The following is a 27371-nucleotide window of genomic DNA, read 5'->3' on the forward strand; positions in this document are numbered from 1 at the left end:
ATTTGACTCTTTCTGTCTGACCGTTAGTCTAAGGGTGATAAGCAGAAGAAAAATAGAGTTTCACGGGAACAACGGAAGATAAAGAATGCCAGAACTTGGTAACAAATTGATGTCTCGCCAGACTTTTTTCTTAAAGTGTTTGGATCCTCTTGATCTTTCCCCACCAAATAGACAAATCTGTCTGCTTTGTCAATAGCCTCAACCCCAATTAAGCTGATTGAGGTGTATGCTCAACCTAGTTGGAGCTAATTTTTAAAGTGGTAATCATTTATAAGGCAAATCCAGATTGGTTTTGCATTGTAAATGTGTGCCACTTTAAAAATATGCCCATTCTTGGCCGAGTTTGCCAACTCCGGCAAACTCTGACCCTATTACATATACCCATTGTGCCATCACACCCAGACACCATTTAAAGTGGTCTGTGTGGAAATCACCACAGGACTCTGGAGAGGTGTTGAAATGTGGACTTTACCAGCCTCAGTCATGCTGAACAAAAATTAATCAAAAAGGGTTGTTCAAAAAGGGTTGAGATTAAGGATAAAGAATAGGGGCAGACTAGATGGGCCAAGTGGTTCTTATCTGATGGCAAATTCTATGTTTCTAAATAGCTGCAGGGGCACTTCTGAATAACAAGTGGATGGCTGTGATTCAAACCCCACCTGGAGGCAGTCAATTTATCGGCTGTCAGGATCACGGCTGTCAGGATACTGGCACCGGATTCCCGACACCCGGTAATATACCCACTTGGGTGTTGATCCACGCCACCACCTGAGGGGGAATATAATCTGTGGCGACCCAAGGTCACCACCGGGCACAAAGCATGGGGAGCGCAGCTAGCCCACGAGGGGACATGCTGTACTCGCCACCGGTATCCCGGTTGTCGGCCTCCTGACCGCCGGGATCCCAACAGCCGGGATATCATACTGATCCCCATCCCTGTTAAAGCAACACAGCATACATCTGCAGTATAGCTGTCATGTCTCCTACCCACTCAGTAAACATAAAGATAAACCTGCTCTGAAAAGGTGCCAGTACACAGCATATGCACACAAAGAAGCACTTTGTGTGCATTGCTCTATATATATATATATATATATATATACAGGAAAACAAACCAGCGGCACTCAGGGTCTTATAAAGTAGTAGATTTGTATTAACACATCAATGAAAAGAACATCAACGTTTTGGGGAGTCAAACCCCTTTGTCAAGATGTGACATGAACAGTATAAGTTGACAGCTGAAAAGATCCTCATAATCATAATAAAATGGGATCCGGTCTGAAGATCGACAGTGTCTAGGTCAACAATGTTTAGGTCGACCACTATAGGTCGACAATCACTAGGTCGACTTGTTTTCACGGTTGACAGGGTTTCTAGGTCTACGTGTTCTAGGTCGACAGGTCAAAAAGTCGACATGAGTTTTTCACATTTGTTTTCTTTTTTTTTTTTACTTTTTCATACTTAACGATCCACGCGGACTACGATTGGGAATAGTAACCTGTGCTCTACTATCCCTGATAAAATCAATCCAGCATATCTATATTATTACAGCACTGATAATACGGGAACACACCATATGGGATACTGTCTTCCTGTAACTTTCTGGATGAAGACCACTAGCTATCTTTGAGTATTTAATATATCAAATAATCTGGGCAGTGAGCCAGAATTCTTTAGATGAGCCAATAGAATAACATTGTAACATATCAATTTAATAGTCTGGGAGAGCCAAAGAGTAACATTTGAACTACATTTACTAATATTCCAAGGAAACCCAGAAGTTAACATTTGTATCATATTAAAGATACAATTGTAGTACTGTCGGATTAGAATATATCATAAAGCAGTTATATGAGACAGTATATACTAGTAATAGACACGCAAAAAGACGCCCAGCTGTGAGTTTTTTAATAATTTATTTCCTAGTATTCTTTGTTTTCTCTCTATTACACAGTCTTGTCAATTCTTACACCACTTTATAATTTGTTTTTTAATATTTCACATCAGTTTATCTGAGAAAACTCGGATGAAATAGTAGATATTTCCAGATAATTTTAAGGCTACAATAAAAGTTATTTTTTATCCTGTGTGCACCGGAAACAGATCCTTTCTTCTCTTCTCTCTCTTTCTTCCTTTTCCAGCAATGATATGATCTGTGGTAGCACCCCCTGCTTGTGTATTTATATAATATAAAAATTAACATTAGGGGTCTCTGACAAAAAGTAAAATGTTTGAAATAAAAGTAGAATCAATTTAAATTTAGTTTCCTGTGCAACAATATCCTCTTTCTCTTTCCCCTCAAATGCAACTAGTTTGTGTATTTGTATGTTTATTTTTGTGCAAAACATACTGTATATTTCAGTTTAAGTGACAGATTTATTTCTGTACGAGTTCTGTTCTTAAATTAAAATTATATGAATGGTGCATGATGATATTTTCTGAACATGACTGTTATGTCTCCTTAAACCAGAGCCGGATTAAAGCAGGGGCAACAGGGGCGTTTGTCCCTGGGCCCCCACACATTGGGGGCCCCCACACATTAGGGGCCCCCACACTGCTGTTTCATTTGGCGGAGTCTCAGTCCTGTGGCTCAGCTGTTCGGGAGCTCCTCCCTGTATATTGGGTGTCGCGGTATTGTTCAGTGACTTCCCATGACACACTCAGGCAGCCACGTCTGCTGCTGCTGGAGGCTGCGCACTAGTCATGGGCAAAGTGAGTCACTGAACTGAGTTGAGACACATGAATCAGTTCAGTGAAGTGTCTCGAGTCAGTGTTTCGGCACATGGGTCATGACTCATTTGTATTTTAATGTATTGCAGAGACTGCACATGAATCAGTGAGTTGCCAGTGCTGGCAGATCAGTGCTGGACTCATGGAGGGAGTTATTCAGCTACAGTGATTGTGTGCAGTGTATCTGGGGGAAGCAGCTGCTTATGCACTGATTGTTAATAATATATTAACATAGATTCACTGTTATGTTGATATATTATTATAACCACTTATTGCATACTAGTTACAGAATATGCACATTACTTCTGGTTGAGGAGAGAAAGCTTAACAGCCATGCAACAGATCATTCAGTCTGTAACTAAACCAAATATTTTTTTTTTATTTTTTATTTTGTATACTTTGCTAATTGGATGATTTTAGGTGGGCTTGGATTTATTATATTATCCACTATCTAGCCTCCAGGGAGTTTGCCACTCATAATCACATTGAGCAGGAACAGTGAGTTGAGAACACTGGGGCAGATGTATTAACCTGGAGAAGGCATAAGGAAGTGATAAACCAGTGATATGTGCAAGGTGATAAAGGCACCAGCCAATCATCTCCAATATGTAAATTAACAGTTAGGATCTGATTGGCTGGTGCCTTTATCACCTTGCACATATCACTGGTTTATCACTTCCTTATGCCTTCTCCAGGTTAATACATCTGCCCCTCTGTACCACAGGGGCTCCACCTCCTGCAGGCTTATGCTGCATGAATCAGATCCATCCACTGAGTCACTGAGTCTACGCAGTGTACAACTGTCTCAACTCACTGGCAGACTCAGGATGAATCATGATTCATGACATGGATCAGGCACAGCAGCACAGCACTCACTGACTGGTGAGTCGTGACTGCTCCCTCCCCCCTTCCACTGGGTGTCACCTGGTATAGCCTCTGGCCAATCACAGCTAAAGACACTCAGCAGGACACACTGACTGAACGACACACTGAGTTTCCTCCCTCTGGCTGAGAGAGGCTGCTGCTGCAGCTGTCTCGACTCATTAAACAGTGAGTGACTCGAATCATTCATACTTCCTGATGATTCGAGTCACTGTGTTGAGACAGTGAGTCAGTAGCCATCTCTATTGCGCACAGGCAATCCCGGACGGACAGAGCGTGCTGTGTGCAGCATGGTTCTCTGCACTGTGGAAAACTTCCGACAGTGGCTTCAATGACAGTTCCCGTGAATCCCGATGAATGTTGCTCTCGAGTAGGTCACATAACACACTACCCAGCCTGGACCCACCCATCTGGCCAACGGGAGGTGGGGGGAGGGGGTGTTCAGGGGTGCACTCAGGGATATAATAGTGCCGGGGGGGCCCTCAACTCTGTTGCCCCTGAGCCACCGCCACCCTTAATCCGGCCCTGCCTTTAACTAGTGAAAAAAAAACAGATTTACACAAAGATAATTGATTAACAATATATTTAATGTTTTACAATAATTATATTAACTCTGTGCTTTACATGTCATTCTCCAGCAGATATGTCTCATTAAAAAGACAATTATAGTTTATTACAGACGTGGTGTACCCTGTAGAAATGCTGATTTTTTAATCTATATATTTTTTCCTTAAATCAAAGTTAGATTTTACATTAAAATGTTGCCAGTATAATTGGTAAAGTTAAAGTAGTGGATTGTAGTATTGATGTTCTTCTTCAGGACTGAGAGAAAAGCTCAGAACTTCAGGCACAGCAGTCGCTGGTTCAGGATCCACCTCTGCCACCTCTTCTTTATCTGGTAATATAAAGTGAATGAAGGTTATGGCTTTTGTTAATAAAACTAAAAGATGAAAATGATGATGTGTGCATGATGTGTGTTTTGTCTGCTCTATTACATAAGCTTGTGGAGGGCCGGAGTGGAGTTAGAACTGCATATACAGTTCAACAGCAGTTTTATTAAACCTACTCTAAGTGTGGGACCACCGAACAAAGCGACATAAGAACAGGAGAAAGGAGGGTGAAGGGCGGAAGTCAAGGCGCTATATAGAATTTAAACAGTATTTGCAAGAGAACGCCATTATTTCAGTAGTGTGTCCCTTACTGGACCTGCTAGACCTTATCAAACCTGCCCAGTGCCTCTGGAGAAGTTAACCTCTTCCTCACATGTGGCAAACTCCTTCCTTGCAACAAGGCTATGTAACGCTTTTCATTCTACTAAATGCTCTTACACCTTTGTTGAAATTCTCAATGTTTTTATGCAATAATGTACTGAACAAAAGCTACTGCACACATAAGGATAAGTACAGTGGGGTAGACAATTATAAACTAAAAAACTGCAAGCAACTTTAGTAGTTATAGTTGCTCCGTCCCTCCTTAGCAATTTGCGGCATTGATGACCATATTTGAGCCGCACTACTCCCCAACATTGGCCCTCATTCCGAGTTGTTCGCTCGTTGCCGAGTTTCGCTATATTGCGATTAGTCGCTTACTGCGCATGCGCAAGGTTCGCAGAGCGCATGCGCTTAGTTATTTTACACAAAAGTTAGGTATTTTACTCACGGCATAACAAGGATTTTTCATCGTTCTGGTGATCGGAGTGTGATTGACAGGAAGTGGGTGTTTCTGGGCGGAAACTGGCCGTTTTATGGGTATGTGCGGAAAAACGCTGCCGTTTCTGGGAAAAACGCGGGAGTGGCTGGAGAAATGGGGGAGTGGCTGGGCGAACGCTGGGTGTGTTTGTGACGTCAAACCAGGAACAAAACTGACTGAACTGATCGCAAAGAAATTTCTATTCGCAATTATGCGAATCTTTCGTTCGCAATTCTTCAAAGCTAAGATTCACTCCCAGTAGGCGGCGGCTTAGCGTGTGCAATGCTTCTAAAAGCAGCTAGCGAGCGAACAACTCGGAATGAGGGCTATTGGCCACCAGCTTCTCCCATCCAGGTACCATTATGAGCAATAGCCTACCAGATTTTGAGACTGAAACATGGTTACTCAACTCTAAAACTCAAGCTCTGATTTACAAAGAGTTTTCTGTAAATGTGGTTAAAGTACAAGTGTATTAAAGAACTACACATATTGGACATAATTCCCAGCTGAGACCCAAAAGGAGGACCACTGATTATAATGGCTCCAGCACTGACACAGTGGCACCTTACAAATCAACGATAATAGTATCAATAATCATTTTCAAAAACTCTCTGGTACTACTTTCAGATGCAGATCTAAAAAAAATGTTCAACAAAATAACTATATTGAGTAAAATGTGAAAACATTGTAAAAGGGCATAACCTACACAGAGGCCAAAGTTGGGACAGACACATGTAGCAGTTACTCTGTCAACACAAGCAACAATTTACATCAATTTATATTTTGATTGATTTCATTAACTGGACAAATGAGCCAGTGGAGAAGTTGCCCATGGCAACCAATCAGTACTCAGTGGCAAACGCAGGATTTGCATAGTGGGGTTTCCAAAACTGGGTGGAGCCAATCACGGGGGTGGAGACTGAGGTGACCCAGTATATGCTGGGTCCGTAAAACTAGTGTGTCTGTGTGTGTATATATATATATATATATACAAATACAATACTCAGAGGGCGCTCAGTAACAATTTGTTCAAATAAAATCCAAAACCAGCTTGACCTAAATTACACAATTTAATTTATTAAAAATATCTAAAATATTGTGTAATATTACATCAATATAGTAATTCATACAGTGAATTCATAAAACAATATTTCATAAAACCCAACGCGTTTCGTCCGTTAAGGACTTCATCAGGGGTATGGGTCTTCGCTGGTGTTAGTCAAATGGAGAAGAGGAGGAAAGAACAAGAGAGCAAAAAAAAAGAATCAATACAAATCATCATGATATACAGATATATATTCAAGTAACGTTTTCATTGTTTATAAAAGAAAACCTTTTTTCATTATTTCATTAACTATTACATCACAATTTTTCATAGAGAATGAATATTTAAATTCTTTAGTAGACATTGGAAAAAGAAGATACTCTCCAATAATCAATTCAGGTTTTTTTTTTTTTTTTTTTTTTGTCCTAATTGCCTTATTTCAAAAGAAAATAACAACTTACTGTGCAAATATAACTGCTCTGAGTGGATTATTTCTTCTTTATAATACGGTAGTTTATTCTCTGTAATTCTAAGAATAAAATATATATATTGTTTTAAATGGTACTGAAAGGTTGAATATAGAATTACATCTAATTAAAATGGATCACTCACTTGGCTGTCTCTGGAGATAATCTTCATTAGAGATCAACTACTCCTATATTATGGTCAGTCAATGTTCAATATGTCTAAATAAGAAATTCAACAGTATTACGGGCCAAATGCCTCAAGGAATTTAGAATCTTATTGGAATATGTAGCCATACTCACTTTCCAATACAAATTCACTTGCTCACTGATGGTCTAATCTTGACCGGATGAATTAGTCTAAGAAATTAATTGAAGATAATTAAGGGTGTCCAAAGCACTTAATAGGCATATTTAAAAACTGAACTTTGTTATAACTTACTTAAAGTTCAGCACGATGATAACAAGTTGGGCTAAATTCTACAGATGTTTGTGTCTGAAAGGCTAATGATAATAAGTAGTATTTAATTATGCCATATTATCATTAGCCTTTCAGACACAAACATCTGTAGAATAAACTTGACCCATATATATAGGCATCAGGCCTTATACTAGTTTAATATTGGTAAAATGTCATATAATTGACTCATCAGATCTAACCTATCAGCAGAGGGAGGAAGTGATGTAAACTCCCTAGGGGTATAAATAGGCCTCAGAAATCTCTTCCAAATCACTTGCCATACAGGAAAGGAGGCAGCAACACAGGTCCTGAATCTCTTAATGTAAGTACTTCTGATGCTCTTTAATAGGTTAATATCAAATTATGCTTTTAGTATAATATAATTTATTTAGTTCTAGTTGGAAGTTATATCTTACCGGCCACTGTGGAGCTCAGAACCTACTTGTTGTCGAACTCTAAAGAATTTTTATTGTAAGTAACAATTAAGACTCTATATTAAGTGCTATTATTGGTCACTAATTAGGTCCTTAATTTAATTCACTTTTGATTCTAGTTAAAAGATGCACCTTATTGGATTTTAAGGAGCTTTTTAGCCCAACTTGTTATCATCGTGCTGAACTTTAAGTAAGTTATAACAAAGTTCAGTTTTTAAATATGCCTATTAAGTGCTTTGGACACCCTTAATTATCTTCAATTAATTTCTTAGACTAATTCATCCGGTCAAGATTAGACCATCAGTGAGCAAGTGAATTTGTATTGGAAAGTGAGTATGGCTACATATTCCAATAAGATTCTAAATTCCTTGAGGCATTTGGCCCGTAATACTGTTGAATTTCTTATTTAGACATATTGAACATTGACTGGCCATAATATAGGAGTAGTTGATCTCTAATGAAGATTATCTCCAGAGACAGCCAAGTGAGTGATCCATTTTAATTAGATGTAATTCTATATTCAACCTTTCAGTACCATTTAAAACAATATATATATTTTATTCTTAGAATTACAGAGAATAAACTACCGTATTATAAAGAAGAAATAATCCACTCAGAGCAGTTATATTTGCACAGTAAGTTGTTATTTTCTTTTGAAATAAGGCAATTAGGACAAAAAAAAAAAAAAAAAAAAACCTGAATTGATTATTGGAGAGTATCTTCTTTTTCCAATGTCTACTAAAGAATTTAAATATTCATTCTCTATGAAAAATTGTGATGTAATAGTTAATGAAATAATGAAAAAAGGTTTTCTTTTATAAACAATGAAAACGTTACTTGAATATATATCTGTATATCATGATGATTTGTATTGATTCTTTTTTTTTGCTCTCTTGTTCTTTCCTCCTCTTCTCCATTTGACTAACACCAGCGAAGACCCATACCCCTGATGAAGTCCTTAACGGACGAAACGCGTTGGGTTTTATGAAATATTGTTTTATGAATTCACTGTATGAATTACTATATTGATGTAATATTACACAATATTTTAGATATTTTTAATAAATTAAATTGTGTAATTTAGGTCAAGCTGGTTTTGGATTTTATTTGAACAAATTGTTACTGAGCGCCCTCTGAGTATTGTATTTGTATCACTATTTTTGTCACCGTCTAGCAAGGTGACTACTATTGAGGTGCAGCTGTGTTGTACAGCGCGAATTAAGGGTATATTCTTTTTATATATATATATATATATATATATATACACATACATACACACATATATATATATACCGTATATACACCTATATATATATATATATATACACACACACACACACACACACACACACACATATACATAGCATATTAAACATGCATACATATATATATATATACATACACATAGTACATGTATATATACACATGTACAGTATATATATCATATGTGTGTGTGTTTATATGTATATATATATACAATGTGTATATATATGCATGCACATGGATATATACTGTATGTACTATAATTAAAATAAAGTAAACTATTATTAAGCACTTACAAGTGCCACCAGGAAGATAGCAGGCTGCAGAGGATGCTAGACAGCCATTAATAATACTCATGCAGCAAAAAATATATATATATACCGGTATATATATATATTTTTTTGGTGGAGGGGGTTTCTGGGTGCTCGGAAACCCCCCTGGGTGCGCCACTGGTAGTGACATAACATTTATCATTTGCATACTATAAAACTATACATAGCAGCTGATTGGTTGCCATGGGCAACTTCTTCAGTGGCTCACTTCTCCACTTTTATCACTGCTTAGTACATGTCTCCCTTAGGGCCTAATTCAGATCTGATCGCAGCAGCAAATATGTTAGCAAATGGGCAAAGCCATGTGCAGTGCAGGTGGGGCAGACATAACATGTGCAGAGAGAGTTAGATTTGGGTGCGTTATATTGTTTCTGTGCAGTGTAAATACTGGCAGCTTTATTTTTACACTGCAATTTAGATTTCAGTTTGAACACACCCCACCCAAATCTAACTCTCTCTGCACATGTTATATCTGCCTCTCCTGCAGTGCACATAGGGGGTCATTCTGACCTGTTCGCACTCTGCCGATTGCAAGATTGACAGAAGGAAGGCGTTTCGGTGGCGTCAACTCACCGTTTTCCGGGCGTGGAGCAGCGAACGCAGGCGTGTCCAGGCGTTTGGAGGGCAGATGTCTGACATCAATTTTGGGACCTTCATCGCTGGATCCATTGCACAGGGTAAGTAACTGCAGGGCTAGTCTTGTTTTACACAAAACCGTTTTAGCATAGCAGGGCTGCACAAGCGATCGCAACCCTGCTATGCTAAAATACACTCCGCCATAGGCGGCGTCCAGTTGATTGCACAAGCACCAATCAATTCGGAATGACCCCCATGGTTTTGTCCATTTGCTAACAAATTTGCTGCTGCGATCAGATCTGAATTAGGCCCTTAATCAGGTTTACAATTGCAAAAAAGTTTGCATTTGGGCAAAACCATGTTGCACTGCAGGTGGGGCAGATGTAACATGTGCAGAGAGATTTAGATTTGGATGGGGTGTGATCAAATTGAAATCTAAATTGCAGTGTAGAAATTAAGCAGACAGTATTTACCATGCATATAACCCACCCAAATTTAACTCTCCCTCTCTCTGCATATGTTACATCTGCCCCACCTGCAGTGCAGCATGGTTTTGCTCAATTGCTAACTTTTTAGTTTGCTAACAAACTTGAATAACCCCCTATGACTTGGTCATTGTAGAACATTCACCTTTGTGTTGTTTAACCACGCCAGCATTGCTTTGGCCTTGTGCTTTCTCTTTCTCCCATTGAACAGTAAACATTATCCCAAGCTTTAGTAGTTTTCTAGCAGACAGAAGCAGGATGTCATGCATTATCTCCCTGTAGTATATTTTGCACCATCCATTGATCCTTCAATTTTAACATGATGCCCAGCCCCCGCTAAGGATAAGCATGCTCACAACATGATACTGCCACCTGCATACTTAACTGCCAGGATGGCATTTACTGAGGAATAGGCAAGATTCGGTTTGTGCCACAAACTGCATTTTGATTTCAGTCTAAAGAGCTCCATTTTGTCTCATCTGACCATAAAACCATGAGGTTGATTTATCAAGCAGTGAAAAGAGTGGAGAAGTTGACCAGTGAAGAAGGTACTGTCAAAGTCGAAAAATATAGCGACCTATGATGCCTTGTACTAACCCCAATGCACGTGCCCGCTGCTCGCGCACCGACTCCCCCGTGCGTACGCATCCCCTCAGGTTGCGTAGGGGACGCTCTGACGTCGCCTGCGCATGGAGATGGGTATTTAGGGTGGTGTTTGTGTGCGACTAGCGAGCGACTCGATCGCTACATATTTAACCAATATAATGCGTTTTATAGTTAATATTCCCCGTAATAATGTCAGCAAGTATGGTAAGTTTAAAACGGCTCTTGGACCTGAGAGATTCCTCTTTGCATGCTGGGAGGGCTCAGACAAAGGTTGGAGGGTAGTGTATGGTGTCCAGCTGTGGGGTATTGAAGGAATGTTGTGCCTATGATAATTGGGAGGGACTCGCATAGTTCCTGCTCATGGTTATGCACAGAAATAGAAAACAAGATTAATTGCATTCCGAATAAATTACACATAAATGCAGGGTGGGTGAATAGAATTCAGTCACTTCTTTCCCACAGACTGAAAACAATAGCCTTAGTTACACTAAGCTTTGAGATTCTATAAAGAGGGCTTACACCTTTGTTTATGAATAGAACCAGGTTTCTCTCCAGAATAATGAGTGCTGAGTAGTCAATTGTCTCAACTGAAAGTGGGGTAAACAAAGCCCAAAGACAGAGTTTGTTTGGAAGATCCAAACAATAGCTTTCCTCAATATAACAAGACAAAGAGGAATTTAGAATACTAACTAATCCTAGCCATCGCCCACTTCTTGAACTAACCAATGATCCCAGGTACAGTACATGTCTCACCCCCTAACCAATGGAAAGAGGGCACAACAGTATCTATTGTAGTATGTCTTGAGCTAGTAAATAAATATAGTTTGCAATAGACTTGGGGACACAAGACTCTTCTCTCTTTCAACCTTTGAAAAAGCTGCCAAGTGACAGTGAAACGCGTTAGAGGGGGCCACATCTCTGACCTGGGCACCTTTGAGGACTCCTGCAAGTGACTTACAGGACGCTGTTTACCATCTGGAGATTCCAGTCCTATTTGGTGTGGATATCAATAAAGGGAGAACCACCATCTTTGCTGCGAGGGATAGAGAGTTTGCTCCAGAACCCCGCCAGGTGGGATACCCGGCTGAACTACCACCAAGGACTTGGTAAATATCCTCCTTCATCTGGATACCTGTTTTTTTGCACATCAACGCATGCGTTGCAGGACTTTACAACATCCTCCAACAATCAGCTGATCATCAGCTAAAAATAATTTTTTGTTCACACAAAGATTGCCCCTAGTGAAAAATCACTTACAGAGAGTGGCTCATTAAGGCTCAAATTCTCATATTGTATGTTTCAACACTAGTAGTGTCTGATTTTAGGACTTAGGTGTTTATATGTATATGTGTATTTGTGATATCAATTTTAATTATATAAAAATATTTTTGAGCGCAGTTGGCATTTCTTGTTTATTGGGGACACAAGACTCTTCTCTCCACAACGGTTTTCATCACTGATTAACTGGGAGCTGGATATCCACATTGCGCCTGCGATTCATTCCCATGTGTGTAAGTACTCTCTGTAACCAACTTATTCTCTGTATTTGCCATACTCTCTCTCTCTCTCTCTGTTATTGTTAAACTGTTGTATATTGTATATGTATAGTTATTATGTTTAGATATTGATGTTAGCCTGTAGTGTATGACCTGTTAACTGTTTTCCCTTTTTTTTACATAGCTAGATATTGTTAGTAAAGGTGTTGGAACCTTAGCAAGGTATTGTGTGTTTATTACATTACTGAGGGTATTCGGAGCATCTCAATCGCTCAAACAGTTTTTGTATTAACAAGGTTAAGCAGCGTTATATCGCTACAGTATTTCAATACAAGGTTTACAGTATAAGCGTATCCTTTCTGTGTGTTGCATACAAGGTTTACTGAGTGTCATCCCGTGAGCGTCTGCGCCGCTCGTGTTCCCCTCGTGGTCACGAGCGTCCGCTACGCTGGTAGCGTAGCATTACGGTAGTCGGCCGCCTATAGCGTGCTCGACACCAAGCGTTAAGCTGTGAGCGAACGTGCCGCATGTGCGTCTCGACCTCGGCTAAGCGTCTGCTACGCTAAGTGTGTACCCTTACGGTACCCCATACGCCAATTGCGTACTGAGTCTCTTACCCACACATAGTGAATGTTATAAGATAAATAATTCGCTTTATCAGTACCCATAGCAACCAATCAGCATCTACCTATCATTTTAAAAAATGTACTTGATAAATGCTACCTCGAAGCTGAGGTATGGGCAACTTCTCCACTGGTCCACTCTTTTCACTGCGTGATACAGTGTCAGCAACCCCTAAGTCCCACATTTTAGCTGGATTACGCTGATGTTTTTTCGCAAATTCCAAATGTGCCTTGATGTGGTTTTCTTAATACTTAAGGAGTGTTATATGCAGAGCTCTTGATATGGTTGACTGGTGCACCATAACTTGTCTAAGCAGCTCCTTCAAAGTAATAGTTGCCTCTCTGTGGCTTCCCTCACAAGTCTCCTTCTTGCTCTGATGCAGAGTTTTGGGACATGAGCTTGCCCAGTGAATTATATTCATCTGTGTAAACTTGGAACTTCCGCAGCACATGGGTTGAATACTTATGCATGCAGCATTTTTTATTTTGTTTTATTAAATTATCTGTTTTAAAATATACTTTAAGAGCATACTGGTTCGCTATAAGAATACTGTTTGGAGCAAAAAATCTTTTTAAGGGGTTGAATAACTTTACTAAAACAAAGTATATATAAGTTGTTCCAACAGGATGTTTATACATGGTTGGTTTTCTGCCCATGTTTTACCTGATAGCAGACATAGGAGCAGTGATTTTAGTACAGATTATATACATCAGAGGTTCCCAACCAAGCACACTAACAGCCCAGGTTTTAATGAGAGCCATTCTTGAGCACAGGTGACTTATTTAGTACCTGTTACTTTGATTTATCCATCTGTGCTCAAGCATGGATATCACTAAAACCTGGACTGCCTTAAGGACTGAGGTTGGGAAACACTGATATACATCTATGGCAGGGGTAGCCAACCCTGGTCTTCGAGACCTACCAATAGTTTATGTTTTCCAGGTCTCCACAGAATCACAAGTGAAGTAATTAGCTCCATCTATCATACTTGCCTACCTGACCCTCTCCATGAGGGAGAAAATGCTCTGTTCCTGGACTTTCCTGGTAATGTATTATTGCCATCACCTGTGGTGAAACACCTTTCTTATCAATTAACTAGCTCACCACAGGTGATGGCAATCATACATTACCAGAAAAGTCCAGGAACAGAGCATTTTCTCCCTCATGGAGAGGGTCAGGTAGGCAAGTATGCCATCTATGGATCTTTTACAATGTGTCAGTGAGCCATGAATACACATGTGCACCTGCTAGGTGGTCTAGATAACGTGAACTGTTGGTAGCTCTTGAGGACCAGGGTTGGCTACCCCTGATCTATGGTATGTAGAGATTTGCCCTGACAGTGATGCACATTGATTGCATGAGGCAATACTGGAGTGACACTATCATAGTGTAGGGAGAGATTCTGGACACCCAAGTGCACTGCAGTTGTTGGTTACCATGTTTAGTTCTAAATATTTTCTGTGTTTCTGGCTTGGCTAAATAAAATATAGCATGTAGCTGTACATAGTGTATACTAAGATAAAGGGCCTGAGTTACATAATTCGGTGGCAATTCCAGGCACTTTTAGCGAATGGTCCTATGTAAACATTCTGTATACTGAGTTAGACGCATATGTGCGACAGCACTGCCCTCAGCTGTCTGGACTAAGATGCATAGGACTCAGAATCACTCATTGATGATGTAATTTGTGTATGTAGGCAGTGACGCATGCACAGTCATAAATAGGTGAGGTGTGGCTGTATTTGGAATTGACCTAAGATCTTCATATAAAAATGCTCTCTTGCTGGAGGTTCTATTTGTATGTCATTTCTCCAAACTACTATCTATAATCCTTTATTCCAAATAACCTTATCCAAATCTCTGTCATTCATCCTTTTATTTGTAAACCTCAATCCATGCCTATAACAGGCATTAGGGTGCAGAAAGGCTTTCTCCAAGTTCTGTAATCTGTCTTTTATCCTCTAAAGAATGAATCCCGGAAGTTTGAATGAGGGTTATTTGCACAAAGGCAGAATGGATAATACAATTTACTCTGATGCCGTTTTATAGGAAGAATAATAGGTGATATAAGTTTGCTTTGGGGACATTTTCAAATGAAGTATAAATGACAGGTGTGTGTGAGTCCTACAATACGCAATTATAAGAAAATGAGGTTTTGACATAAGGGAGCAAGGATAGCAGAAGTCTTGAGGAAGACGCTGTGATGTGCCGGGAGACTGATGGGATATTATAAGGTACACTGAAATAAACATTTATCACTTTTGTGATTAGAATATTAAGCCAACTTTGTTTTATTCCAGAAGATATTACCTTTTAAAAAGGAGGTAGTTTTCTCTTGCAAGTATCCACCTTCCTCTTCATGTACTACAACTGTCACATCCTCATCCTCATCTTCAGTCACATGTGGAAACGGCTCTTGATGCTCCAGGTGACCTTGTTCATGCTCATCATGGTCTTGTGGGACATCCAGCACTAAGTCAGACTTCTTTTCAGACTTCAACTCATGCCGTGATTCTAGCTCTGGTTCATGTTCCAATTCAATCTCTGGTTCATGTTTTGGCTCCAGCTGATGCCCAGGCTGCGGCTCTGGCTCTGGTTCCTTGACTTGCTTCCTTCTCCCACGTCCAGTTCCTTTGGACTTCTTCTGGTGCCTATTTCTGAAAATTGTAAAATAATTTCTTAAATGGATACAAAATGTATGTGGAACCAAACTCATTTATCATTGACATCAGTTCCTGCCTCTGTGGCGTTTGCAATATATATTCCCTACAAAGCTACATTCATGATGTTGACACCACAGTGATGACAGTTATGATATCAACATTGTTAAAATCTACACAGGCAACATGTCGACTTTCTCAGAATGTCAATAGATAAAATGTTGATATAGTTGGACTGGTGATATTAAGGTTAGACTGTGGGGGGAGGTTAGGGTTAGGCTGGGAGGGATGGAGTTAGGCTGTCGATGAGGGGTTAGGGATAGAGGAGAAGTTGTTACCGGATTACTGGAGGATCAGATGTCTGACCAAGAAGTGACGGTCACATGATTGCCGGGAACTGGAAGCTGCACTAGAGCCATTGTTGTCGCTGGGAGCAAGTAAGTCACTAATGGGTCACCAGGGACAATATGTAAACATTCTAACATGTTGACATATCATGTCCTGGGATAGATATATCAAGCATTAGAGAGAGCTAAAGTACCAACCAATCAGTTCCTGTAATTTTTCTAACAAAACCTTTAAAATTATAATTAGAAGCTGATTGGTTAGTACTTCATCTCTTTATCTCTCTTTTAAAATGATTCTCTCTCCAAGGCTTGATACATATCCCCTCCCAACCCATACAAACACACAAATTTCTAAAGTTAATTAACTTATCAATATGTCTTTGGTAGAAAAAAAATACAGATTTAGGCCTGGCTGGAATCTAACCTACTGTATGACACTAATGCATGCTATCCACTGTACCATCATCCAGCATAATATACATAGCAAATAAATTGCAAATGCTCAACTTTTTCTTGGGAATGTCTGCAGCCAATTCAATAATGGGACACATTAGTTTTCATGCCAGACCTACAGTACACTAAGCCCAAGATTGTCTAATCAGTCCTCCTAGTTGTTAACACTATTAAGCCAAGTAACCTGTGCATAGTGACGTGTAATAGAGTTAGGGCTGAAATGGCTGGCAGGTCAGAATACTCACATTCTGGCATCCAACTGTTTAGAATCCTGACAATGATCGGGACGCAAGCTGCCCCTCACCTCCTTACCCCCTAACCAACCTAACCCTAACCCTTCACCTTGCAGCCTAACCTTAACCCTTTCTAGTGGCATATCGATAATGGTGCACACGGGCCCCTGGGTTACCTTTCTAAAGCACTGAGAAAATCACCATTTTCCCGGAGATTTACGCATGTGCAATACAGAAATCACTGGGAACATGGCACAGGCTTTATCAAAAGAATGAATATGATTCCGCACCAGTCAGTGGATTCTTAAATAATCAAAGGAGATCCAAAATTGACAGTAAGCGGAGAGTCCCCTAATGCTGTCGAGTTGGTGGTGTGGGCGTCATGTTCTTGAAGACCTGTGTTTGTGCACGTGACACTGCCAGAATCTACTTGCACCTGCACTGTGGAGAGAGGAGCGGGCCTGCACAGCAGAGCCATAATTAGGCTCAAATGCACCCTGACTGCGCATTGTCATGATGTCGCAGTCGTGGCGCCATGAAGTTATGCATAAGGGGACTGAGGACCCTCTGTTTGGCTGCACAGACTACAGGGCGCCTGTTTGGAGCATCCACATTGATCCTGGCAGCAGGGGGCGGCAGCTGCCAATAGAGCCCCTGCATTCTATGCATTTGTTTATGTCACACACCCCTAGTAATGGCCCTTCTGCACACGGACCCCTCCTTTCTTAATCTATCCCTGTTCCTTCTATATAATAATACTAGCTGTTTTACCCGTTCTTCGCACGGGAGTTTCTGATTTTCACGGGTCGTAAATCTATAGAGATGTAAATTTGAGATGTCTTAATGTAAGTAAATATTAATCCATGGTTCATGGCGTTACCCGAAGAGCTCCCATAGCAGATACGGTAAAAAGTGACAGGAACATTTTTTTAGTTTATTAATTCTACCCACTGGAGGTGCAATCCAAATTTTGATCCGATCTTGTCCGTTTGGGCGTTATCGTTCACACCACACAAGCCACGCATCGGTATTGACATAATTATGTCAACCCCTTTTCATCCCCGTATGGGAGATTTATTAAAAATTCTAATAACGTAGTTTTCCTATTTCCCACCTGGAGAATACCTATGTTACATTTCAGCTTCCTAACATATCGGGAAGTAAGAGAATTAGTCATGAGTCAGTGAGTGAGTGAGTGAGTGAGGGCTTCCGCATTTATATATATATATATAGATCGCCCGCGTTGAAATCTTAATGCTACACTACTATTTTCATTGCGCCCATCTTCAAGTTTAAGTTCACTACCCAACCCCTAAAAGAATTAGCGTGAAGATACATAGCCTATATGTTAACGGACAGTCTGAGGAACATATCAATTTTCCAAATTCGATCAGCTAAGCGACCCCGAAAACTGTGGCTTTGACACTAATGTCAGTCATTTTGGACATTTTATTTTCCACCCCCCTCTCCCCATGCTGATGGGGGCTGAACTTGGATTTAAATGTGTCACTATTCATCTCTGCGACCCCGAACACTATGCATTTTTACATGTCACCCCCTTGTCATCCCCTTCCCACCCCCACCGCCAGATTGTAAGTCATATGTGTACCAAGTTTGTGTGCTCCAGGCATTCCAGAGTTATGCTGGAACATACACACATACACACATACACACATACATAGTACACACATGCATCTGTCTTTCTATCTATCTATCTATCTATCTATCTATCTATCTATCTATCTATCTATATATATATATATATATATATATATATATATATATAATAGATTTTAGGTGTGGTCACCCTCTAGCAACCTATGAAAGCCAGCTACAGTAGTGTGCTCACAGAGGGAAAACAGGCTATTCTATATTTAATAATCAATGGTCAGTGATTTCAATACAGGAAATAGATGTGTCTTTCATATGCAGCATCTCTGTTAAAACTTCATAACAATCCACTCCTAAATTAAGGAGTCTCCATGTATTAATGTGTTTGAGGTGTTGTTGTCTGAGGCATCATGTAACTACCTCTTGACATCTTTTACAGGATCATGTGCCAGATATATTAAACCTTAAAAAGTCTTAAAGTGGAGAGTGATAAACTACCAACCAACCAGCTCCTAACTGTCATTTTTAAAACAAGGCCTGTGACATGGCCGTTAGGAGCTGATTGGCTGGTACATCTGGCCCAAAGTTAGAATGGGTCCTAGAATTACTGACGGTTGTGCCCATAAACTCCTATCACCACCACCTGCTTCTCTAACACACACACACACACACACACACACACACACACACACACACACACACACACACACACACACACACACACACACACATCTTGTCTATAACCTTAATTCTGAAATGTTTCTTTTACATACCGTATATAGCTGTTATGAATAGTCTTATTTTTATCATTTTTTGTAGGTCTGTATCCTGTGAATTCGCAAATTGTGAAAATGACTGCCTGGTACTCTTGATTGGAATGGATAGACAATGTTGTTTAGCTATTGATGGATAAAATTATGATTTATATGAAATTGAGTACAAAAATGCTATACATTTTGCGTCTTCGAGGCATATTTCTACTTTCCTTTTAAAATAAAGCAATCAATAATTTAATTATTCCCCTTGATAATTTACCCAAAATCCTGCTGGAAAGTGTCTCTGTCCTGCGCCTCTTCCCTTTTTCTCTTCAGAGCCTCCCGATCTCTTAAGCGACGTGGCGAAATCACTACTAAATGAAAACAGATATGTATGCATTATTAAAATAGACTAATTATAAAAAAAATAGTTAAAGTAGTAAAAAATCCAATGCATCACAATATTTATCACAATATGGCCTGTTGACTGCATAGCCGGGGGCAACGAGGGGGAGGAGCGTGTACTACTTACCTGGCCAGCTGGAAGGGCCTGGTTGTGGCCCAGGCCAGTAGCACATCAGGCAGGGAGATAGAGAAGATTGGCCCTCTAGGTGCACCAGACAGCAGTAAAATAATGCTGGCAGCCACTTTAACAGGGACAGATGAGCCCCCTATAGGCAGCTTATACAAATAAATATGAAACGTATTTTAAGATTCTTAGGGGCCCCTTTTCTCATTGCTAAAAAATATTCTGCATCATCGCTTAGTGCAGCGATGCAGAATGTCTCACTGCTGAGAATTATTTAAAATAGAGTCACTGGAGATATGTTATGATAACTCACCCCTCTTGCAACCTCTGTCCTGGCTAAGGTGATATAGTACTGCTCCCGAAGGACGTACTGAGCATTCATGAGAGCTTGCTAAACAGTGAGATCCAATTCTGGAGTGACAGAGCAAAGACCTCGGAAAGCAGCAATGTGGTTTTGTGTTAGGGGACAAGTACCGAAAAGCTCAAGGTTTTTTGTCGCTCAGTAACTGCCCCATAATGCTTTGCTGGCTATGGCGGCAGCATTATTTACAAAACCTCAATTTCTGGAGTTTTTACAGCTCCCCACCCTTAGCAGGTATCTACAGAACAGGGCGAAGATATACATTTTCATGAAAGTTGTTTGTAGCAACATGTTGACAGTTATTGGGCCTAATTCAGATCTGTTTGCTCGCTAGCGTTTTTCACTGTGCAGCGATCAGGTAACTACTGTGCATGTGTATGCACCGCAATGCGCAGGCACGCCGTACGGTTACAAAGTGGATCATTGTTGTGCACTGGTTCTAGCGAAGAAACCATTCGCACAGCCGTTTGCAAGGAGATTGACAGGAAGAGGGCGTTTGTGGGTGGCAGTTGACCGTTTTCTGGGAGTGGTTGGACAAACGCAGGCGTGTCAAAGCGTTTGCAGGGCGGGTGTCTGACATCAATTCCGGGATCAAATAGGCTGAAGTGATCGCAGCGGCTGAGTAAGGTCAGAGCTACTCAGAAACTGCACAAACTGCGATCGCACACTTGCACAGCTATAATACACTCCCCTATAGGCGGCGACTATCTGATCGCAGCACTGCAAAAACTAGCTAGCGAGCGATCAGATCTGAATTAGGCCCATTATCACTGCTGTCTTACACCAATGAGAATATGGGTTTGATTACAACCAGGGACGTATCTGTGTGGAGCATGTATGTTCTCCAATATTTACGGGGCATGGGTCGTTTGGTCGACTTAACTTAGGTCGACAGTCATTAGGTCGACCACTGAAGGTCGACATGCATTAGGTCGACAGAGGCACTAGGTCGACATGGTCATTATGTACTAGGTCGACAGGTCAAAAGGTCGACATGGGTTTTTGGACTTTTTTTTTGGTGTCGTTTAATTTGTAAAGTGACGGGGAGCCCCAATTGGTGCACCATGTCCCCTTGCTTTAGGCAAGGTGCCTCGCTCTGCTACCACTGCACTCGGCACAGGTTACCGTTCCCAATTGTAGTCCACGTGGATTGTAATGTATGAAAAAGTCCAAAAATTGTTACATTTTAAAAAAAACTCATGTCGACCTTTTGACCTGTCGACCTAGTACATGTCGACCTAATGACCATGTCGACCTAGTGTCCCTGTCGACATAATGCATGTCGACCTTCAGTGGTCGACCAAATTATTGTGGACCTAAGTTGTGTCGACCTAACGACCGTATCCCTATTTTCGTGGGCTTCCTTCCAGGATCCAAAAACAGAAATAAATTAACTTTCCGGATATGTTCTGCACATATAATTGGGGATGCTTGCTACAATTTAAAGCTTCAATCAAAATGTATGTATTTTTTATGCTGCATACACAATAATACAGTTAACGAAACCATAATATTTAGCCAGTTTCTAATAGCCCATTATAATTATGGGCCTGAGTGTAAGTAGTATGTTAAGCAATAGCAGCCACTACTGTTAAACTATGCTAATACTGCAGGAGATGTCTTATGTAAATAAATGCCTTCTGGCGGCTTCTGTGATTTGCTGCTGTGTCCGAAGACGCAATTTTGGATCCCTTGACTGAACATCGAGGAAGCTGGTGTTGCCCCTTGTGTATATCCCCGGCAGCTGCAGAGAGCAGCAGCAGCCGGGAAAACCAGCACAGGGGAACTGATAATCAGTCGACCCATGCTCTGCTGTGCTCTACATATTGGACAGGGGTAGAAATGCCTATAGCAGTGGTTCTCAAACTGTGTGCCGTGTCACCCTGGGGTGCCGCAAGGCTTTTGCAGGGATACCTCGGGCTGATGATCAAGGACTAAATCAAATTATTTATGGCCAAAGTGACAAAACCAGCGCTAGTGGCTGCCAATCATAAACCATGTGGATAATCAGAACCACAACTGTACACAACCACATAACTGACCCTAAGGATGACAAGCAGACACAATATACCCAATTTTATATATTTTTACAATTATATCAATAATAAGCTTTTATCTTAGGGGTGCCATGAAAAAAATGCCGAAACTCTAGGGTGCCGTGATTCAAGAAAGTTTGGGACCCACTGGCCTATGGGAAGAGGAGAAATGAATCAATGTGACGCTGGGGGAGAGGGGGTAAAATAATAATGATTAAAAGAATTACACTGGCCACAGGAGGAGAAGGGGGGGGGGGGTAGGAAATTATTTTTGAATGGGTGCCTATGGACATGGGGGATCGGAGGTGCAAAACACCCCCTAAGTATATTTTCTTTAAATAATACTTAAATATATAATTAAGAATGCTGAAAACGTTATTAAATTTATTTATTTTTAAACGACAATTTCTGAGCGTTTTTTTGGAAAACAAATAGTCAGTTAAGTGGTTAAAGAGTAGTGAAGTTAGTACACTGTCGCGTAGAACCTCTGGGTGCTTGAAATGAGAGCAAGTGATCCTACTGACCTTAGAAAGGTTGTCATAAACTGAGAATAATACAAATATTGATTTGGAAGAGAGATTGCTAATATCGGAGCAAAGTCTAATAGGTATCTTGCATACAGTATATACTGCAATTTTTGGTACTTGCATTTACCAGGCTCAAATTATTTGACTGTAAACTACAGATTTACAGAAGTTTCTGGATAATTTAAGAAAATGTTTGACTGAGGAAATTTTTCTCTGGCCCTTTTCTTATATAGAACTAATCATGATATGTTTGAAGAGTTGTTATTTTTTTAATATAAATCATATTTTTGGCAACCATAATAAACATGCAACTGCTGAAGCTAGACGTAAACAGTTCCAAGTTTATGTCTAGTATACTGCCAAGGACTGCCAATGGAATGCTGGTACCAAATGGAATTGGTGTCCTCAAAAACATGAGTGAAGGATCACACAAATAAAGGCGAGAACAGTGCTATAATATAAACAGAAGTCTGCCCGCATGTCTGCCTCCCCCCCCCCCCCCCACAAGTACAAGAGCATCGCCTGCGTTGCCCGGACCACGCCCCTCTGGCCGCCGGGCCGCCCTCTCCCACCCAGCGAACGCCTCTGCCTGTCAATCAGGCAGAGGCAATCACAGGGCTGAGATAGCCATCAGCTGTCTGGCATGCGCTGGCGCACTACGGCGTATGCACAGTTCAGACCTGATCGGCTGCTGTGCGAAAACGCAGTGGTCAGGTCTGAATTGGGCCCTAAGAGCAAATATTGGGGAATGCAAACGATTTTCACATAATATTGCAGTTTAGCATTTCCTAGTAAAAAATACACTTCTACAGAAAACTCTTTAAATAACTTTCCCTGACTAGTAACGATAGGTATAGAAAATATTCTGATTGCATTATACATCTTTCCAGTATAAGGATATACTATAGTAGGAAACTAGAAAAATAATTTTTTTTTTTGATACAGAATCAGTTGTATTACAACATCTGTGGCTCTCCAATCTTTTTGGTAAGCCTGACTGCGATTGCAGCATGATCATTTGTATTTCTTATGTCAGTCTACACCCTAGAGGCAGTAAATAGTAGTACTTATTTAAAATTACTAGTAGTAAATACGTATAGTATGTAGTGCTACATAGCATTCCCATTCTATCTCTTAAAACACATTCAGTTGCTTGTGCTGAAGTGTTCCTTTATACTCAGTGTAAACTGTACTAAATCTTATCTGCACAGTTGCTTCATGCAGAAACAGATAGGATACTGCAAACAAATAGCAGGTTGTCATGTATCTTATAAGAAATATAATATCCTGAATGGTAAATGGTTGGGTGTATTATGATAATGTCAACAGCTATAATGTTGAAATTCAAGGTTAGTGTCGACATTATATCATGTTGACATTATGAATGTCAACATATCATAAGACACCCAAAGATTCATTGTTATAAAACTGCGCTGTTTCAGAAATACTGCTTTAATCATCCCTTTTTGCAACTCGGAAAAATGTCCCCTTTTACACACGACAGCAATGAGTGATATGCATGCAGACTGCCTATCGCACACCTTATATACCCATATCCACAACAAGACGGCGCACGAGACGTGATATATTTCACGGGCTACTTGCTGCCAATGTCAAATATAGGAGGTGTACATAATAATGTGACTCGACCGTATATATACTGTATATATACTCCCAACAGAGGTCCGGCACTAAATAATGAAGTGGCAACTTGCTCCTGTGTCCTTCCCATACAGACATTGTATATAATCCACTCTGGGCTGTTACAGTGTTGAATTTTAAGTCTCTGCTGAGTGCCGTCCAGTGTAAGTGGATTATATATACTGTTTATAGAATACATATGAAATCCCGATCCCCGCGGTCAGGCTGCCAGTGGTCACATGAACAACAGCGACATCCCGACTGTGAAGATCGGAGGGGGTAAGTATTTCTACACCCCCCTCCTACGCTAACCCTTGGGAGGTGGCGATGATTGACAGGCAGAGGCATTCACGGGGCGGGAGAGGACTTTGCAGCGGCGTTTTAGGGGAGTGGTCCAGACAACGCAAGTGTGTCCTGACCATATCTGGGGCGGGCCGTGGCGGCTGCGTGACGCCACATGCAGCCGATGCCTAAACATGTCTGGTAGCCATCTGCCTTAGCAGCTAGGCTGTGCAAGCAGAGGGCAACCCTAAACATCCGAGAGCATCGCCATCTTGCCATGCGCTCAAATGTTTGTGGGGAGGGCAGGACCTGGCATGCGGGGCGGACTTGCCCTGTTCTGGTCGTCTCCCCACATGTCAGAGTAAAGGGTTGTAGGTGTGCAATTTATCGCACATCTACAACCCATGCTGAATTAGGCACCACAGTCCAGTATAAGTTCACTTTAGTTAAACAAATATTATCAAATATTATCTTATAGAGCAAATATCATTACTTCTTAAGCTAACATGGAAAGGTTGCAGGTAACATGACCAGCAACTCTATGATATACATTGGAAGTGTTAATAGTTTATTAAGTTTATTAACAATATGCAAAGTGAATAAACAGAAGATAAATAGACGTCAAATCAATAGATTGGTATGACCACCCTTTGCCTTCAAAACAGCATCAATTCTTCTAGGTACACTTGCACAAAATCAGGAATTTTGTAGGATTATAGGTAGGTGTATGATTAACCAATTATACCAAACAGGAGATAATGATCATCATTTTCATATGAAGTGTGAAATACAGTATTTATCTGAAACAGAAACAGCTGTGTAGAAGGCTTAAAACTGGATGAGGAACAGCCAAACTCTGCTACAAAGGTGAGGTTGTGGAAGACCGTTTTGTGTCATAGTTCATACACCATGGCAAGACTAAGCACAGCAATAAGACACAAGGTAGTTATACTGCATCAGCAAGATCTCTCCCAGGCAAAGATATCAAAGCAGATGGGGTTTCAATATGTGCTGTTCAAGCCCTTTTAAAGAAGCAGAAAGAAACAGGCAACGTTGAGTATCGTAGATGCTGTGGAAAGGAAACGTAGTGCATCAGATGAAAGACACTTCATCCTTACTTCCCTTCAAAATAGGAAAATGTCCAGCAGTACCATCAGCTCAGAACTGGCAGACATCAGTGGGACCCAGGTAAGGTACACCCATCTAATGTTTGGAGAAGTCTGGCCAGAAGTGGTCTTCATGGATGAATTGCAGCCAAAAAGCCATACTGTACCTTCAACGTGGAAACAAGGCCAAGCAACTCAGCTATGAATGAAAACATAGGAATTGATATGCAGAAAAAGTGGCAGCAGGTGCTCAGGACTGATGAGTTAAAATTTTAAATAGCTGTAACAGAAGGCAGTTTGTTCGCTGAAGGGCTGGAGAGCAGTACAATAATGAGTGTCTGCAGGCAACAGTCAAGCATGGCGGAGGTTCCTTTCAAGTTTGGGGCTACATTTCAAGAAATAGAGTTGGACATTTGGTCAGGATTAATGGTGTCGTCCATGCTCAGAAATACAGGCAGGTACTTATCCATCATGCAATACCATCAAGGAGCCGTCTGATTGGCTCCAAATTTATTCTGCAGCAGGACAACGACCCAAAAACATACAGCGAGCGCCGTAACTAGGTGTGTGCAGAAGGGGCATTGCCCACAGCGCACACCTAGTTAGAGCGCATATTCCCCCTGCGCTCCCACTGCCCATCACTGTCTACTGCGCTCCCGCAGCCCGCCCCCTCTCTTGGCCCCTCTGTACTGTGCTCATACGGCCCCTCCTCCATCGGCCTCCATGTACAGCGCTCCCGCGGCCCGCCCCCTCTCTTGGTCTGCAGTGCAGTGTACAGAGGGAGCGCTGGGTCAGGAGCCGGCAGCAGCACAGCCATAGGAAGAAGGAGAAATCATGTAAGTGGCTGCCCACACACTACACTACATTACACTACACTAAAGTACACTACACTACAGTACACTACATTACAAAAATTAAAAAGGGGGACTGGCTGCCGTAATGTGTAAAAAGGGGATGCTGTCTGCCGTAATGTGTAAAAGGGGCTTTACCTGGTGTAGTGGTGCTACTGTGCGGCGTAATTTGAATAATGGAGACTACTATGCACCGTAATATGAATTGGTATTATTTTGTGGCCACACCCCTTCTCCATGAAGCCACGCCTCTATATTTTTCACATGCGCCTGCGGCGCACACTGCCCCTATTTTAGTTAGAGGGGGGCGCCTATGCCGTTTCTTGCACACAGCGACAAAATGTCTAGGTACGGCACTGCATACAGCCAATGTAATTAAGAACTATCTTTAGCGCAAAGAAGAACAATGAGGCCTGGAAGTGATGATATGGCCCCAAAGAGCCCTAACTCAACATCATTGTGGCTAGTTCTCCAAGATGTTTGGAACAATCTCCCTGCCAAGTTCCTTCAAAAACCGTGTACAAGTGTACAGTACCTAGAAGAACTGATACTGTTTTGAAGGCAAAGGGTGGTCACATAAAATATTATTTTGATTTAGATTTCTCTTCTGTTCATTCACTTTGCATTTTTGTTAATTGATAAAACTAAACTATTAACACTATTTTTTAAAGCATTCTTACTTTGCAGCATTTTTTTCTACGTCTACCTTAAACTTTTGCACAGTACTGTATAGCAACTCGCGTCGTGCTTAACCATAGCGTACAGTATTTATCTTGGTGCGCCATCTACTGGATTGACGTGTAAATTGAAACTTCATGAGTCCAGATAACCTGTCTGATTGGTGATTGATATATAGTTGGATTGCCATGTGATAAAGATCTGGTATAACTATA

The 27371-nt window shown here is 40.9% G+C and overlaps 1 protein-coding gene across 2 annotated transcripts in view; it reads right to left on the bottom strand.

The window, feature by feature from the left end:
- Positions 1 to 4180: 4180 nt before the first annotated feature.
- LOC134932352 (uncharacterized) overlaps positions 4181 to 27371 on the bottom strand; it is a 41898-nt gene continuing 18707 nt past the window's right edge. Inside the window, exons 2-4 of one of the 2 annotated variants that reach the window (XM_063926810.1) lie at positions 19426 to 19516; positions 15397 to 15743; positions 4181 to 4507 (exon numbers count right to left, since the gene is read on the bottom strand). In XM_063926810.1, coding sequence (XP_063782880.1) covers positions 4395 to 4507; positions 15397 to 15743; positions 19426 to 19516 — 551 coding nt within the window. In that variant the 3' untranslated portion in view covers positions 4181 to 4394. Of the gene's footprint in view, positions 4508 to 15396; positions 15744 to 19425; positions 19520 to 27371 lie in introns of both variants that reach the window. The other variant, XM_063926736.1, reaches the window with a different exon arrangement.

Source organism: Pseudophryne corroboree, chromosome 1 (genome assembly GCF_028390025.1).
Source record: "Pseudophryne corroboree isolate aPseCor3 chromosome 1, aPseCor3.hap2, whole genome shotgun sequence".
NCBI lineage: Eukaryota > Metazoa > Chordata > Amphibia > Anura > Myobatrachidae > Pseudophryne > Pseudophryne corroboree.